At 36.0% G+C, this 16,841-nt stretch overlaps 1 protein-coding gene across 8 annotated transcripts in view; it reads left to right on the top strand.

The window, feature by feature from the left end:
- The window catches only part of Lims1 (LIM zinc finger domain containing 1), a 140,771-nt gene extending 129,467 nt beyond the window's left edge, over positions 1-11,304 (top strand). For 4 of the 8 annotated variants that reach the window (XM_046420273.2, XM_046420275.2, XM_046420271.2 and 1 more), the window contains exons 6-11: positions 1,367-1,517; positions 1,950-2,042; positions 3,454-3,502; positions 5,327-5,402; positions 5,790-5,982; positions 8,438-8,572. In XM_046420273.2, coding sequence (XP_046276229.1) covers positions 1,367-1,517; positions 1,950-2,042; positions 3,454-3,502; positions 5,327-5,402; positions 5,790-5,937 — 517 coding nt within the window. In that variant the 3' untranslated portion in view covers positions 5,938-5,982; positions 8,438-8,572. Of the gene's footprint in view, positions 1-1,366; positions 1,518-1,949; positions 2,043-3,453; positions 3,503-5,326; positions 5,403-5,789; positions 5,983-8,437 lie in introns of all 8 variants that reach the window. The other 4 variants (XM_046420272.2, XM_046420270.2, XM_058578284.1 and 1 more) reach the window with 3 other exon arrangements.
- The last annotated feature ends 5,537 nt before the right edge of the window (positions 11,305-16,841 follow it).

The following is a 16,841-nucleotide window of genomic DNA, read 5'->3' on the forward strand; positions in this document are numbered from 1 at the left end:
TTCGATCCTCAGCACCACATAAAATAAATAAATAAAATAAAGGTATTTTAAAAAATCATGATAAACTTTTAGGGTGTGAATTTTCTGATTTTTTTTTTTCTCCCAAGATGAGGTGTTGTCCAGGCTGGGCTCAAGGAGCTTTAGCCTCCCAAGGAGCTGGGACTATAGGTGTATGTTACCATGCCCAGCTTTAGTACAAAAATTTAATATAAAAAGATTTGTTACTATGGTCGACATGAGCTTACATGCTAAATTATAATAGAAAGGAAAGACAGTAGATTAAGAATTTATAAAACAATTTGTGGTATAAGTTCAGACAAGTTATTTTTTATAATTGAATTATCATTTTGTGCCTTATCTAGTTTTCTTGCATATCTTTCCTCTTGTGTGATTTTTATCTGCCCATTGTTCATTAGTTTTATTCCTAAAAAATTATTTAAAATAGATGAAACTGAGCTGGATGGTGCAAGCCTGTATGTAATCTGAGCTACTCAAGAGACTGAAGCAAGAAGATCACAAGTTTGAGGCTGAGCTTGGCAACATAACAAAATCCTGTCTCAAAATAATAATTTTTTTAAAAATGGGAGTATAACTCAGTGGTGGAGTGCTTGCCTTTACATGCACGAGGCCCTGGGCTTAATACCCAGTACTGGATTGGGGGGGGGGGGGGACAGATAAATTTCAAACAAGTCCATTTGGCTAATTGGGGCTATCTCTGGCTAAATGTTTATTGGCACAAAATAATAGCTAACTTAAGCATTTGGAGAAGGAAAATTGGGGGCATTTTGTTGTTTATTTTCCATTGGCCTAAGTTTACAATGAACTACGTTCTAAACACCTTGTTATAATTTCAGTGATTGTTAGTAAATGGAACTGGTCTCTAAATTTCTCACTGTATGAAGAGGTAGTACTGAGTCTGCTCACTCTGGAAATCACTACTGTAATTTTTAAGGAATAAAAATGAACTGTAAGTGTGATACTATGACAAGGAAATAAAAAATATGCTGTGATAGTATGTAGATGTATAATATGATAAATTGGATGTATCTTAGTATTACTATAAAGATTTTGATTTTTTTTCCAAATTTTTCATTGGTGCATTATAATTATATTTAATGGTGGGATTTGTTGCTACATGTTCATACATATATACAATATAACAAGAGATGGTGATGTTTTGATAATAATATGAAACCTATTCAAGCCTATTAATTCAGGTTACTCTGATCACCTCTAAGAGGGAAAAATGTTACCAGGAATTATTATAGTAATATATTTTAAAACCTTCTAAAAAGTGTGCTAGTCATATTGATTGCCTGTTTTCTCTTAGTAGTAGTATTCACTTGGGTATCTTTCTCATGGACAGGAAAGAGCTGACTGCTGATGCCCGGGAGCTGAAAGGGGAACTATACTGCCTGCCATGCCATGATAAGATGGGAGTCCCCATCTGTGGTGCCTGCCGGCGACCCATTGAGGGACGAGTAGTAAATGCCATGGGTAAACAGTGGCATGTGGAGGTGAGTGCTAAATGGCAGGGGTAGTCAGTATTTTGAATTTCCATGGCCCAGGCATGCTAGCAAGATCAAGAGATTCTAAAGGTTTAATATGAGCAAATTAAAGATAGTTGAAGAATACAGAATATACACTGCTGTTGTGATCTGTGAGTAATGATGTGGGATGTGCACCTTGTTCTTAAAGCCTTCTTTTGAGGCAATCAGTGTCATGGTTCATATTCAGCAGCTGTTCTTCTATTATGGACACAAGATGTTCATTTTGTGTTGTTTGAGGCTGTGTCTTAAAGTAACCTATCAAAAACTCACAGACATCTGCATTAAGATCATTCTGTTGTTAATCATATATCTTCTCTGAGAATAGATGAACTTTGAGGTTACATTGTTAGATCAATATAACATGGCAATTTATTAATTACTTGTGTTAATTTTTTTCAGCATTTTGTTTGTGCCAAGTGTGAAAAACCATTTCTTGGACATCGCCATTATGAGAGGAAGGGCTTGGCATATTGTGAAACCCACTATAACCAGGTATTGATTACATTTGTTGGATACTAGATATACTTTTATGAATTCAAGCTAATCAATATTTTAGTTAAAGAAAACCTCTTGGAAAATATACATTGGTCAGCAGAGATATGTTTTTTAACTTTTTGGGAAATAATTTCAGACTCAGAAAAGTTGTAAACTAAAAATACAAAGAATACCTGTATATCTTTTATTCATATTCACCATTTGCTTGATCATTTACATAGGTTTGATTTTTTATTTATTTATTTTGTTGTTGTTGTAGTTGGACACAATACCTTTATTTTATTTATTTATTTTTATGTGGTGCTAAGGATCAAACCCAGCACCTTGCACGTGTTAGGCAAGTGCTCTACCGCCAAGCCACAACCCCAGCCCCCATATGTTTGATCTTGATATTTAAAAACACATTCATATATAAATATATATTTACAAATACATATATGTGTGTGTATAAAAACACATATATGTGTATGTATAAAAACAGGCTTTTTTGATTTTGAACATTGGATAATAAATTCATCATGGTCCTTTACCCCTAAATACTTCATGTGTGTTGTCCAAGAATTCTAAACTCTCTTACATAACTATAATTACGAGTGTTGATACAATGCTTTAACACATTTATTCCATTTTTTCACGTGGCCTGACAATGTACTTTTAGCATATATTTCCTATTAAGACTAGACACAGTCTAGGGTTTTCGTGTTTCTTTAGCTTCCTCAATGCTGGAACATTTCTAGAGCCTTTAATAGACTGCTTTTCACATGGACTCATTTGCTGGTTCTTTTTGATTAGATTGAGGTGGTGTGCTGTTGGCGAGGACACTGCAGTGGCAGAGTGTCCTCCTCAGGACCCATTGCTCCCTGATGGCAACCACCTAGGCATGATGCTGGCTGTACTGTAAATTGCTGTTTCCCCCTTTCCCTTGCATCTAATAAGCAGTCTGTGCGCAACCACTTTAGGACCTGTTCCTCATCAAAACTCCCCCAAGATTTGGCACCCCTTTGTGATTCTTGCCTGCTCAGGTTAAAAATGATAGTTGTCCAGTCCCTATGTGCTCCTCCCTCAGTCAAGCCCTCAACATTCTGCTTGAGCAAGAATCCACCATTCTTTCCTATCTGTAGGTACACTGATTTATCCATTTCTCATCCACTTGGACTCAAAAATTCTAGTATTTTTCATTAATTGTTTTATCATCTAGAAAGATTTTTCTTAAGTGATGAAAAGTAAATCAATTACATTGTAAGAAGTAAAAACTAGTAAAGAAACTTCTGCTGATTTTCTGTAAAGTTTGAACTTAGGTAACCAGCTATTTGTTTTTAAGTTATAGAAAGAACTGAAATTATATTGAATGTTCATTGTTCGAAAACTTAATTCTAACCCATATCTTGAACTTTTTAAAATTTTTCAGCTATTTGGTGATGTTTGTTTCCACTGCAACCGTGTTATAGAAGGTGATGGTAAGCATCTGTAGGTTTTATATGCACCATTTGACACAAAAACACTTGGGTAATGTAAAATTGAAAGAGGTTGATGATTGTTACTGTTTGTAATGTTATTATCATCAGTTATTTTTTCTCTGTCTTTGGAATATTTCTGATTTAAACTGTAGCAGAGAGATGATGGATTTGTTACTCATTTATGTACTTTAGGCCACTGCCACAGTGTTGTTAAACATGTAATTGTGAAAGCTGTTCCTGGCAGGCCCTCTGGAACAGCTATTCTCTGGATGCTCTGGCATATTTACTTGGAACAGTTTAATCTGCTATAGCAATTAGGAAGAGGCACTTTAACCCTGTACATGCTAAAACCTGGCAGTTGTCTGCAGATGTAACTAGAACTTATCACCCTTGTATGGTGGTAATTAGGCAGGGCTGATTGACTGAAACAGAGAGGAAGCAGCTGTGTTTGCTAATACTCACTTGCACAATTCTTCCACAGACTTCCTGACAGGGTTTTAAACAATACCGTTTTCAGTATGCTTCATGGTTCTCGGCAGACATCACCTAACTCAGGAAATATTTTCTGAAACATTGTTCATATGTAGTTTGTGAAATGGGCAGTTTAGAAAAATCTTTAGTACCATTAAAAATAAGGTTTCTGGGCAGGGGTTGTGGCTCAGCAGTAGAGCACTTGCCTAGCACGTGCAAGGCGCTGGGTTCGAACCTCAGCACCACATAAAAATAAATAAAGATATTGTGTCCAACTGCAACTGAAAATATATGTATATTTTTAAATTTAAAAAATAAATAAATAAAAGTTTCCAGTGGCTGTGGAGACTGAGACTGAGGAGGATCCTGAGTTCAAAGCCAGCCTCAGCAATGGGAAGGCGCCAAGCTACTCAGTGAGACCCTGTCTCTAAATAAAATAGAAAATAGGGTTGGGGATGTGGCTCAGTGGTCAAGTGCCCCTGAGTTCAAGCCCCAGTACCCCCCCAAAATTAATTCCTTCTATATGAGAAGTGAAGGAAGCTATCAAAGGAAGCTGTTTTTTTGTTTGTTTGTTTGTTTGTTTTTTTAATTGTTAACTTAGAATGAAAGACTCCTACTGGCAAAAAACTTAATGTCTGGATCTTTTAAAGTTATTATCTGGTTTATATTTCTTGAACCAACAGTGGTAGGGACAAAAACATAGCAGACAGTGCACTAGCCTGCAAACACTGTGTCAAAAAAATTTGTCTGAGCAACATAAATGAACATACAGATTGCTGCACTGTCCACTGGACTGAAGGGACCCAATCTTTAGTGTAAGACATAGTTCAGACCATTTGGATACCTCACAGATTCTTAAGGAAAAGGAAAAATTAGGGCTGGGGTTGTGGCTCAGTGGCAGAGAGCTTGCCTTGCACATGTGAGGCATTGAGTTTGATCCTCAGCACCAAGTAAATAAATAAATAAACAAACAAAATAAAGAGACTGTGTCCATATATAACTAAAAAATATTTAAAGAAAACTATAAGGATTGGAAAAGGCAGCAGTGATCTTCCTGAGTTGAAGCCTAAATCATGGAAGACATAAATATGTAGTCTGTATGTTTTTTTAATAATATGAAAAATAGACCTAATAAATTAACAAAATGGGTTGATTCAAAGCACTTTATTTAATGGCACTTAGCTTTTCAGCTGTTTGATTCTTTTTTAAGAAGAAACTCTCAAGAAAAAGGTTGTTGAGGCCCTCATTCAAGTGCCTTGGCTCTATTCCGGAGTTCATTGAAGCTCTCCTGCTTCCCATAGCAATGTATTTCCAAATGATGAGATTTCTCTCTCTCTCTCTCTCTCTCTCTAGTGGTCTCTGCCCTTAACAAGGCCTGGTGTGTGAGCTGCTTTGCCTGTTCCACCTGCAACACGAAGTTAACACTCAAGTAAGGCTCTGAAGTGGTCTAGTGTGAATCTTAAGACTGAAACTTTTGGGCTGGGGATGTGGCTCAAGCGGTAGCGCGCTCGCCTGGCATGCGTGGGGCCGGGGTTCGATCCTCAGCACCACATACAAAGATGCTGTGCCCGCCGAAAACCAAAAAATAAATATTAAAAAAAAAATTCTCTCTCACTATCTCTGTCTCTCACTCTCTCTTTAAAAAAAAAAAAAAGACTGAAACTTTTGGGGTGATGCTTAAGAGAATATTCCTAGAATTTAAAAAGAATTATTTGATTCCTTATTTCTTCTTTCTCTTGAGATCTTCTGAAAGTGAAGTTTCTTCCTTTAATTGTTCCCTATTCTTTCTTCTGTTCCTTCTTTGTTCTGTTCAAAGGGATAAGTTTGTTGAAATTGATCTAAAACCAGTCTGCAAACACTGTTATGAGAAAATGCCAGAAGAATTTAAGAGGCGACTTGCCAAACGGGAGAGAGAAGCAAAGGATAAGGACAAGCAGAAAAAGAAAAAGCCAGTCTGTTTGTAAACTTTTCTGTCCCTTCTATCATCATTTTCACTACTTTCTTCTTTGGTTAGTCCTTCAGAATGTTTTTGTTCTGTTATTGTCTTTTGCATTTTTTTTTTTTCTTCCCTTCTTTTCCGTTTTTCTTTTTGGCATGTTTTTGTAGCCATCAGAGATTGAAATACAACTATTTGTCCTATATGGAGTTGATCCTTTGGCTTAATTATTAAAAAGCTTATTAATTATTATAAAATATTATAAAGCTTATTAAGATGCATATTTAAACCAGCTTGTGCACATATCTTTCCCTTAATCTGTAGATTCATCTCTTTTTTAAAATCAGAGTATAGCATAGATATCATTTCTTTCAAGGGAAAGAGTTCCAATCTTTCAATAGTGGGAAAACTTTGAAAATATTTTTGTCTAATAATCACAGCTTTTAAAATCCTGATCTTTAGTTTCTTTGCCTTAAATAATTTAATTTGAGAAACTATAAGTATTGTTTGATAATTTTAAAACCACATGTGTTCTAAGTTCTGTATTCAGTTCTCTCTGCATGTTTCACATTAAGTAAGTCTGTGTCACGCAGCGAGGCATCTTCTCTCTGTGGTGGTTGAAAGTGTGCTTTCACATAGTGCCGGTGCACTGCTATTCATGAATGCATTTCCTCCATGTTTTCAGACTTTCTGATCCCTGATTTTTATGGGTAGTATTTCAATCTTTGTCATTCTGTCTGTTGAATTACTAAGTACATTTGTTTCATTTTCCCCTCATGGTTACCATTGTTTTGAGCTCTAAAAACTTTTCATTGTTTCAGTTTTCATGTTTCCTTATATAGAGGAATTAAAATGCAAGTATAAACTTAAAATGATGGAATGCATACTAAATAGTTTCTCTGAAAGCAGGAATAATTTAAACTTTTAAAAATGGCAGTTTTAATAGTTTTTGTTACAAGATTTTGGAATAAGTTTTTAACTTAATCATACTACTTAAATCAAACTGTAGCTCCTTGAAGCATTTGATTTACCAGTTGAAATGTAACATTTGAATTACCATCAACATAGTGTCTCTATGAAGCACAGCTGGAAAATAATTCCTACTTTAGTATTCTAAAAATAGAAACATTTTCATTTTAAGTGTGAGGATTGGAATTAGCTTTGTTATTAACATTGCTCTTTAAAATTACCCTTGGGGCTGGGGTTGTGGATCAGTGGTTCAGTGCTTGCCTAGCACCTGTAAGGCACTGGGTTCTATTCTCAGCACCACATATGTATAAGTAAATAAAATAAAGGTCCATCGACAACTAATAAAAATATTTTAAATAAATAAAATTACCCTGAACCAAGTCTAATGTACTTTAAAAGTACTGTAAAAAGAGGCTGGAGTTGTAGCTCAATGGTAGAGCACTTGCCTGGCACTGGGTTCAATCCTCAGCACCATATAAAAATAAATAAAGGCATTATGTCCAGATACAACTAAAAAAAAAAATATATATATATATATATATATATATGGTAAGAACTATATCAGCAGATTTTATGTTTGTAATAGATGACAATGCACCGTTAGGCTTGTTCTGCCGATGTTTTCTAAATATAATTTTACAGATTGATATACAGTTAAAAATACATAACCTTATAACTTAATTTTACAAATTAAGTTATAAGGTTATGTATTTTTAACTCAAAATTAGCCTGTATTCCAATAGGAATAAGCTACTGTACTTCCTATTGGTAGTATATTACAGGTGGTCCAGAGGCCCTGAAAAGTTTTCTTCTCCAGGGCTTTTTACAAATAAATTGGTCATATGTATTTGTCTTAGCTTTTAAAAAAAGAATTGAGTTTTCCATACAACCACCAATTATGAAATATCTGAGGGAGACCTGATTACCTTTGTGTTCCTTAAGAGTGATTAAAAACTTTCCTTTATCTCCCTCCCCGACTTTCTGTCAGACAACTAAATTAATTAACCCATTATGATTTAAAATAATTTTAAAAAAGATTTAAGGTAAGATTTTTGTTGTTGTTGGCGGGTAGGATGAAAAAAGCATTTTAATACCAAGAAAGATGAAAACTTAGAGCTAATTTAAAATACTAAGTAATATTATTTTGCCTCAAATAAAGAATTCATTCACATTATAAAAACCAATTTGCTTTAAATAAATTTATTCTTTAAGGTCTCATGGTACTTTAAAATGTGATTGATTTTGCTTATCTAAATTATGTTTACCTTAATTTTCCTTTTTACTTAGTACTAAGTAAAATGTAATATATATTCTGTGTTATTCAGATAGATGTATAGGAACAAATTTAAGGACTGTTGTTTTAAACTGATAATGTGAATTTTTACATTTATCACAGTAAGAATTAAGATTGGAATTATAGTTCCTTATTCATATGACTATAGATATTAATCATATAGTGTCTTTATTTAGTCTAACTGAATTATTTCATATTATTTATATGTCTGTGTTTATTATATTTCCACTAATATCTTTTTATATATATTAATCATTGTCTTTAGGAATAAATTTGTGGAGTTTGACATGAAGCCAGTCTGTAAGAAGTGCTATGAGAAATTTCCACTGGAGCTGAAGAAAAGACTTAAGAAACTAGCTGAGACCTTAGGAAGGAAATAACTTCATTATACTTTTTCTTTTCTATACAAAGATGAGATTACCAATGTTACTTGAGTTGATCCACCCTTATTTAAAACTGTGTATTGAAAAGCTGTTGAGAGTTAAGAATAGTTTTCTTCATCACTTCTGTCTCATTCAAAAAGTAATATAATCATGTTTAAAACACGGATGAAAATAAGACTTGCCTATATACCCATATTAGTTTATTGACATTTTGACTATATAGCAAAAAAACCCACATGGTTAAATGCTAAATTTTAATTAAGTTTCCAAAGTGATGCATAACTGTTCAAAATGAAAGGAGTGGGCTTTTACCTGACTCAATTTTTTTTAAACAAATATAAACATTGTTTTACTTTGTGGTCAAAATTGCCTCCCACTGCTGTTGGAGAGGATTATTGGGAAGAAAAATAACCACCCAAGAAAAGCAAATCTTAGTATGTTTATCAAGCTGGTAGCTATAAAATGAGTATACACATTACCAAGACAAGAAACAAGTGTGTTCAGAACTACTTGATTTTTTTTTTTTTTTTTTTGGTAAATGCAATAATTATTATGCTTACTTTTCTATTTTGTTTGTGAACTCTTCCTCTCTATAATTTACTTAATAGATAGTTGTAGCTAGCTAGTAGTATACATTTAAAGTTTTCTGGAAAAAAATGACACCAGGTATCTGAAAATACAACATACTTTATAATATTGGAAAAATAAAGTATTTTTAACGTGTTACATCAATTATGCTTCTAAGCTTAATGTCAAAACACGTATTCTTCAAATAGGATATGAAATTAAATTTTATGTAGCTTGGAATGTATCACTTAAGAAAAGTGAATGTGGGATTGGGGATGTAGCTCAGTGGGAGAGCACTTGCCTAGCATGCATGAGGCCTTGGGTAAAGTCCCCACCACTGCAGAAAAAGAAGGAAAAAAAAAAAGGATGTGTATGTATCGGTCATATATTTCCTTTATAATCATGCTAATACATATGCTTCATACATAATCAAACTTGCTTTGCCTTAGAAAAATACACTTTAATCAGGAATTATAGCTATTTCATATAATACCAACTAAAAGCTAAAAATAAGTGCATTGTCTGAGATTGGTAAACTCAAATTCACTTATCACAGTTAACTTAAAAAGTTTTTTCCCTCAATTTCGGAGAAAGCCTATAGATACCAATTCCCGTCATCTTATTAGACAAGAATGATGTTTATGTTCAGGTTTTCCATCTCAAATCTCATGATCAATTGGATTTATCTACTGTAAGTAGGAGGTATAAATTATAAAATAGTACTCTTAAACTGCAAGAGGGATGTTTTAATATCACTTTTAGGTCAAAATTAGTGAATTATTCTATTTTATTTTAAAAAATTATCCTGAAATTTCTGGTCCTTTCTTTTTGGATAAACTTGTTATATAAAGCTTTATGAACATTTTTAAAATGTTGCTGCTGCTGTATTATTTAAAAGGAAAGTTGCCAAGATAGACCTCTAGAAGGAAATTACTGGTTTTTCAAAAAATTGCTGACATATTGCTTTGCCATAAAGAATATCTCAGGATGCTACCACTCTGCCATTAAAATGTGTTATGCATGAAGTAAATTTTGATCATGCATATTATAGAATAAATTCTATTTCTGTTTTTGATAACTTTTAACCAATTTATTTTTTAGTGTTCTTTTAGAGATAAAAGAATTATAAATGATCAAAAATAATCAATATATCATTGTAAGATTGTATGTGCTCAGTAGTTTAAAACAATCTTTGCATTTGACTAGAATCAAAATCCCATTGGTGTGCCTTTGTCAGCTAATAATGACCAGCAGTGAAAACCTTGAAAGTATTTATTAAATATTATACTATGCATATAGGCAAAATAGGACAGTTTATACTATAGGGTCTTGTATATACCCCTACATTAGAAATATGGATCAGAAAAGCAAGCTTTTGTATGTGTGTGTATGGTACTAGGGATTGAATCCAGTGCTTTGCATATGCTAGTCAAGTGCTGTAACATTGAATTCCATTTCCAGCCCTCGTTTATGTATATTCTTAATCACTTTGAAGATGTGTGGACTGAACTCTATTGCCTTTGTTTACATGTCATACATAGCCAGGTACCTCCGACAGTCAGAGGTCCACTGCTGTCTTCGCTTAGTCCTCTTTAAAAATATGAATTAACAATATTTCCTAAAGTTCAACTTATTAGACCTCTAGTACTTTATAGTATCTAGATACAGTGTTTTCTTCCTTGATAGGGGTATCATTGGAGCCCTTATGCATGGGAAAGGAGGAAGAAATTGAAGTTTTAAGTGAAATAGAAGATAAACTTGATCCAGTTCATATTTTACATTGGACTTTCCTTGGCTGCTGAAAAGCTCAGGCCAATAAGCAGCTCTTTGTTTAAAACAAAGTCCTACAAGGCAGTCTGAAATAATTCATTGCTCTTGCCAAGTTTCAGTGTGCTCTTTTTTCTTAGCAAGCCTAATGTAATATGAGTAAAATATTCTATGGATAATGTTCAAAGCCTTATTAACATTGTACCTGAAATAATAGGTCATTTTGCCTCATCCATTTGCCAAAATAACCATTTCTCAGATAAGGAAATTTTGAGATAGGCTTATAAGCATTCTGTATTTCATTTTAGATTGTAAGCTCAATGGCAGGGAACTATATCAATAATTATGTTTTTGTATAGCAACCATTGCAGTATACTCTTGGTGCTTAATAAATGTTCATAGTTATTAACAATAATCTGTTGTATATTATTTATTTATTTATTTATTTAATGTTGATACAGCAGGAGTGGGAGCCCTTTATTGTAGGACAACAGAGGTATTTATACATTTTACATAGCTTATCTTAATTAGCATAAACTAGATACATCAATCAACCAATAAGAAATCTCCACACTTAATGGCTCGCTGGCGCTGGCGTTACTTCACAAACCACTCCCTCTGGCATTTTGCCAGGCGCCATCCAGACTTGTTTACAGACCCTAACATTTCTCTGGCAAAATGCCAGGTGCCATCCTGACTTGTTTACAGACTCTAACAATTCCCCCTTTTGTTTAATTTAAATAACGACCATAGTGGTTTTTACACAAACACCATAAATAATCTGCTACAAGCAGAAGGGGAGGATACAAAATGCCACAATACCAAGCCAATTGATGGCTCCATGCAAGAAGCCCTTGGAAAAATTATACCAGCAATGACACCGTTTGCAAAGATACAAAGAGTTACAATTTGTTGTAGATTACAGTTTGTTGTCTCAGTCCAGGTAAAGTAGTGTCTCAATAGATGAACTCACAGTCCAGGTAAATCACAGTCCAGGTAAGTTCTGCAGGCAGCTAGGTTGATCCGAAGTCTCGTCCGGTTCTCAGCAACACTGGAAATTCTTCCACCCTCATTTTCACCGGCACTGGGACGAAGGCAGGAACTCCAGCAATGATGTTAAAGAAAATCCTATAGCATTCCATAAGAAAACAACCTTCTGAACGAACAATTTAGTACGTTATCTCAAGGATTTTTACATTTGAAATAAGCATTAATAGTGCTCATTACTCTTTAGCTTCCAGGTATGGGAGAACCATTGTAGCTTAGTTATTGGCATTGAAAATGACCAAACATCAGGGACACCAGTAGCATCTTCTGCTGGCTGTAGTGCCTGGGCAGCCCCAGATGGCCCTGGGGAGTGTCCCGGACTCAAACTGCTACTGGGCACAGGGAGCAAGAGCCTGCGAGACTGTGCCCCCAGGTCAGGTCTAGATTTGGGCTCGCGGCAGTGGAAGAGCCAGCTCCCGGCCAGGAGGCGGGGAAGGGCCAGTCGCTGCCGCCTCTTGGAAAATCCTTGCTGCGCTGTGACCGGCTTGCACACTCGGCAGCCGCCTCTCCGCTTCACGCACCCTCCGGTAACGAACAGTATTTAGTAATAGCCTTCTGCTGCAACTTTTTTCCTGATAATCCTTCTTCTTCTGAACTTTCTTTTTCTTTCTGACTAGAGTTCCTGGGCTCTTATCGACACATGCCCTAACTGCTCTTGGTTCCACTGGGGTGCCTTCTTCCCTTAGTAATTTACTTCTCACCCCTTCCATATTTTCGTCATAAAGATAATACAACATTTCAAGACAAAACGAAACACAAACATACTGTATCAATCTTCTCCATTTTCTCGAAATGGCCATTTTTCCTCTCGCCCTATCTGCCTAGGGACAAGCAGATTTGCTCCCGTCCTATCTATGGACGGGCAGCTTTTCTTTTTTTTTCGTCACTTACCCCCAAGTGTCCCGGGGCTCCCCATAACGGGCCACCATCTGCCGCAGCCCGGCTGGCTGGGCAAAATAAACGGGGGGGGGGGGGTGACGAATAACTTGTGTACGTTGATACAGCAGGAGTGGAAGCCCTGTTGTGTATCATTTAATGTGAATGACATAGTTGAAGAATATCTATGAAGATCAAAATATTTATGCAATATTATAAAAACATGCTCTGTTCATTATACATGCTATTTATTTTTCAATTCTTAGCAAAGTACATACATGTCTTAATACAGAATTCATCAAGCCCTGAGTCACTATGTGTAGCATGTTGGGAAGATGCTGGTAGCCAGATCATTTCCTTCCAATGTTCAGTCATCCCTTGGCTCTTCACTTGCCTTAAAACTCCCTGAATAGGGAGATTCCTGGGGCTCTGTGTGAGTCGAGTCTTGGCATTTCTTTTCCTTCCCAGGGAAAGTAAGACAGGCTATTACAACTCCATATAGGAAGTATCCTGATGGAGTAACACGGCAGCGGCAGGACCTCCAGGGATCGGGGAAGGCTTTCTAGAGGAGCTGTACCTTGTGAGAAATAAGTTAGCCAGGCAAGGAAGGAGGCTAGAAGGGCCTCCCAAGTTGAAAGCTCTGTCACTTTCCCTCTCACCTCGGTTGAGGCCTCCATCATTTAGACTTACTGGTTTTGCCTCCTGTTCCCTAAATGAATACCCTTATTTATTGTGGTGCAGCCTCTGGAACTTGAAGTCTTAGCCTAGGCCTCCTCTATCCCATACCCAGAGAGTTAGATCTGGTCTCAAAAAGACCCAACCAACCCATGCTGCTTTTGCTCCAGCTGTCCTCCAGCTCTCTAGGGTGTAATTAAAAAGCTTCAATTTTCCGATTGGAAGACTATAAGAGAAGTTCCCGCAAACAAAAATAACAGGGAGGTTATTGAAAGAGTTGCTCAGGAAAGCAAAAACTTTATGTTATGAACCCCTGGGCTCCTTCCTAAATGGTTCCTGCATAGGTCCATAGAATCCCATTTTACACACCAAGGACTTATGAGAACGGAACTAAGCAATTCCTGCTAACAAATATGCACACGTGCTATGGTCCCTAACTGGCCACTGGGTGGCACACAAGTGAGACAGAACTAAATAGCCTAAACACTTGGTTAATTGACTGCTGAAAAAGGATCAGAAATTGTGGACTGAATTTAACCAGGAAGATTACCTACCTTGACAAAAATATCTGTATTTGTGTGGCTGGCGTGTAGCTTGGTGCTAGAGTGCCCCCCTAGCGTGCGCAAGAGCCTGGGTTTGATCCCCAGTGCTGAAAAAAGTTCTAAATGGGATGTAACTTCTTTCAGTGATTTTTTTTTCAACTCCACAATGTTGTACAGTCATCCCACAGTCTTATACAAGCATTTCCCTCACTCGTAACAAGAGCCCCATTCATAGTAGCAGTCACACGGTTTCCCCCCTCCCTTCTCTGCCCCTCCTTTCACAACCACTTGTCTACTTTCTGTCTCTGAATTTGCCTACTCTGGGCATTTTATAAAAACAAAATTATATAGTGTGGGCTTTTATGATTTGTTTCTTTTTTATGTGTATCAGTATTCAGTCCTTTTTATAATAATATAACTGTTGTATGACTATACTACTTTTTTTAAAAAAAATTCGCTCTTCAGCAGATAGACATTTAGGTTGTTTTCACTTTGGGCTGTTCAGAATGGTGCTGGGACTGGGGTTGTGGCTCAGTGGTAGATCGCATGTCTAGCATGTATAGGCACTGGGTTCAATTCTGAGCACTGCATATAAATAAATAAGTAACATAAAGGTACATTGACAAATACACACACACACACACACACACACACACACATATATATATAAATGGGGGCTAGGGTTGTAGCTCAGTGGTAGAGCCCTTGCCTAGCACTTGTGAGGCAAGTTTTACACTTCTTTGATTAAATTCATTCATAATTATTTTTGATGCTATTGTAAATGGGATTATTTACTTAATTTCAGTTTGTCCTTAGTGTGTACATAGACAACTGCTTTTTGTATATTGTATAACATTAGTGAGTTGTACTTGTTATCTATGATAGTTTTTTTTTTTTTTTTTTTTTTGTGTGTGTGTGTGGTGCTGGGGATTGAACCCAGGGCCTTGTGCATGCAAGGCAAGCACTCTGCCAACTGAGCTATATCCCCAGCCCCTATCTATGATAGTTTGTAAGTTTTTTTGTTAGTTTGTTTTTAGTAGGATTCATTAGGGGTTTGTATGCCTGAGATCTTGGTGTTTGTGAATATAATTTTATTTCTCACATTCCTATATGGATTTAAAAAAAATTAGTTGTAGATGGACACAATATTTTTATTTTATTTATTTATTTTTATGTAGTGCTAAAGATCAAACCCAGTGCAAGGCAAGCACTCTGCCACTGATATACAACCCCAGCCCCCTACATGGATTTTTAAATTTATTTTTCTTTTTAATCAATCTGACTAGAACCTCCAGTACAACAAATAGATGTAGTGAAATAAGACATTCTTGTCTGACCCATTCATTCGTTGTTGTTTGTTTTGTTGTGTTTTGTTTTTGGTACCAGTGATTGAACCCAGGGTACTTAACCACTAAGTTACATCCTCAGCACTTTATTTTTTATTTTGAGACAGGGTCTCACTAAGTTGCCTAAGGCCTTGCTAAATTGCTGAGGCTGGCTTTGAACTTGCAATCCTGCTGCCTCAGCCTCCCAAGCTTCTGGGATTACAAACATGTGCCATAGTACCTGGCAACCCATTCATCCCTTCACAATTAGTATGTCAGCTGTGGAGTTTTTGTATATTCCTTTTATCAGTTGGGGACATTCCCTTCTATTCCTAGCGTGTGGAGTTTTTCTATCACGAAAGGTGGTTGGGCTTTGTTAAGTGCATTTTCTGAATCTACTGAGATGAATCTATTGACGTGTGTAACTCCCCATTTTCTCCCTATACCCTTCAGTTACTGGTGACCAGAATTTGACTTTCTATTCTATGAATTTGACTACTTTAGATACCCCATACAAGTGAAATCATACAGTATTTGTATTTTTGTGACTGGCTTATTCCACTTAGCATAATGTCCTCAAATTTCATTCCTGTAGTAGCATGTAACAATTCCCTTCACTTTTAAAGCTGAATAATATTATTTTCTGTGTATATACACCACATTTTGTTTATCCACTCACTTGCTGATGGACATTTGGGTTGCTTCTATCTCTTGGCTATTGTGAATAATACTACTATGAATATATGTGCAATTAACTCTTCTAGGTCCTGTTTTTAATTCTCTTAGATATATACCCAAAACTGAGATTGCTAGATTATATGGTAATCCTATTCTTTTCTTTTTGAGAATCCTGTTTTCGGTAATCCTCTCCTTTCACTCTATTAAACTTTTTGCTTACTACTCTGTTTCGCTTGAATTCTTTCTGGTGAAGTCACAAGGCCCAGCACAAGGACTACAGTGGCTGCTCTGACTCAACCCAGCAGGCCCCCAGTTCCATAACATTTAAGACTCCAGTTCTTTGAAATTTATTGATGTTTGTCTTTTGCCCTAGCATATGGTCTGTTCTGGAGAACGTTCCATGTGCACTTAAGAAGAATGTGTTTTGCTATTGTTTTCTTTTGGGGGGGAGACTGGAGATTGAACCCAATGCTAGCTAAGTTGTCTATTGCTGAACTACATTCCCAGACTTGTCATTTTTTTCTTGAGGCAGGGTCTCATTAAATTGCCCAGACTGTCCTTGGATTTGTCATCCTCCTGCCTCAGACTACGAAGTAGCTGGGATTATAGATGTATGCTACCGTATTTGGCTGTTGTTAGTTGTTTCATAGATATCTTGTTTGTTTATAGTATTGTTCAAGTCTTCTATTTCCTTTATTATCTGGGTCTAGTGTATCCATCCAAGATTGTTCTTTAATATTTGGTGGTTGAGCTGGGAGTGGTACACCTAACTATAATCCCAGCTACTCTGGAGGCTGAAGCAGGAGAAT

The sequence above is a fragment of the Marmota monax genome, unplaced genomic scaffold (genome assembly GCF_021218885.2).
Source record: "Marmota monax isolate L192 unplaced genomic scaffold, Marmota_monax_Labrador192_F-V1.1 WCK01_AAM20220418_F8-fsc00204, whole genome shotgun sequence".
Taxonomy (NCBI): Eukaryota; Metazoa; Chordata; class Mammalia; order Rodentia; family Sciuridae; genus Marmota; species Marmota monax.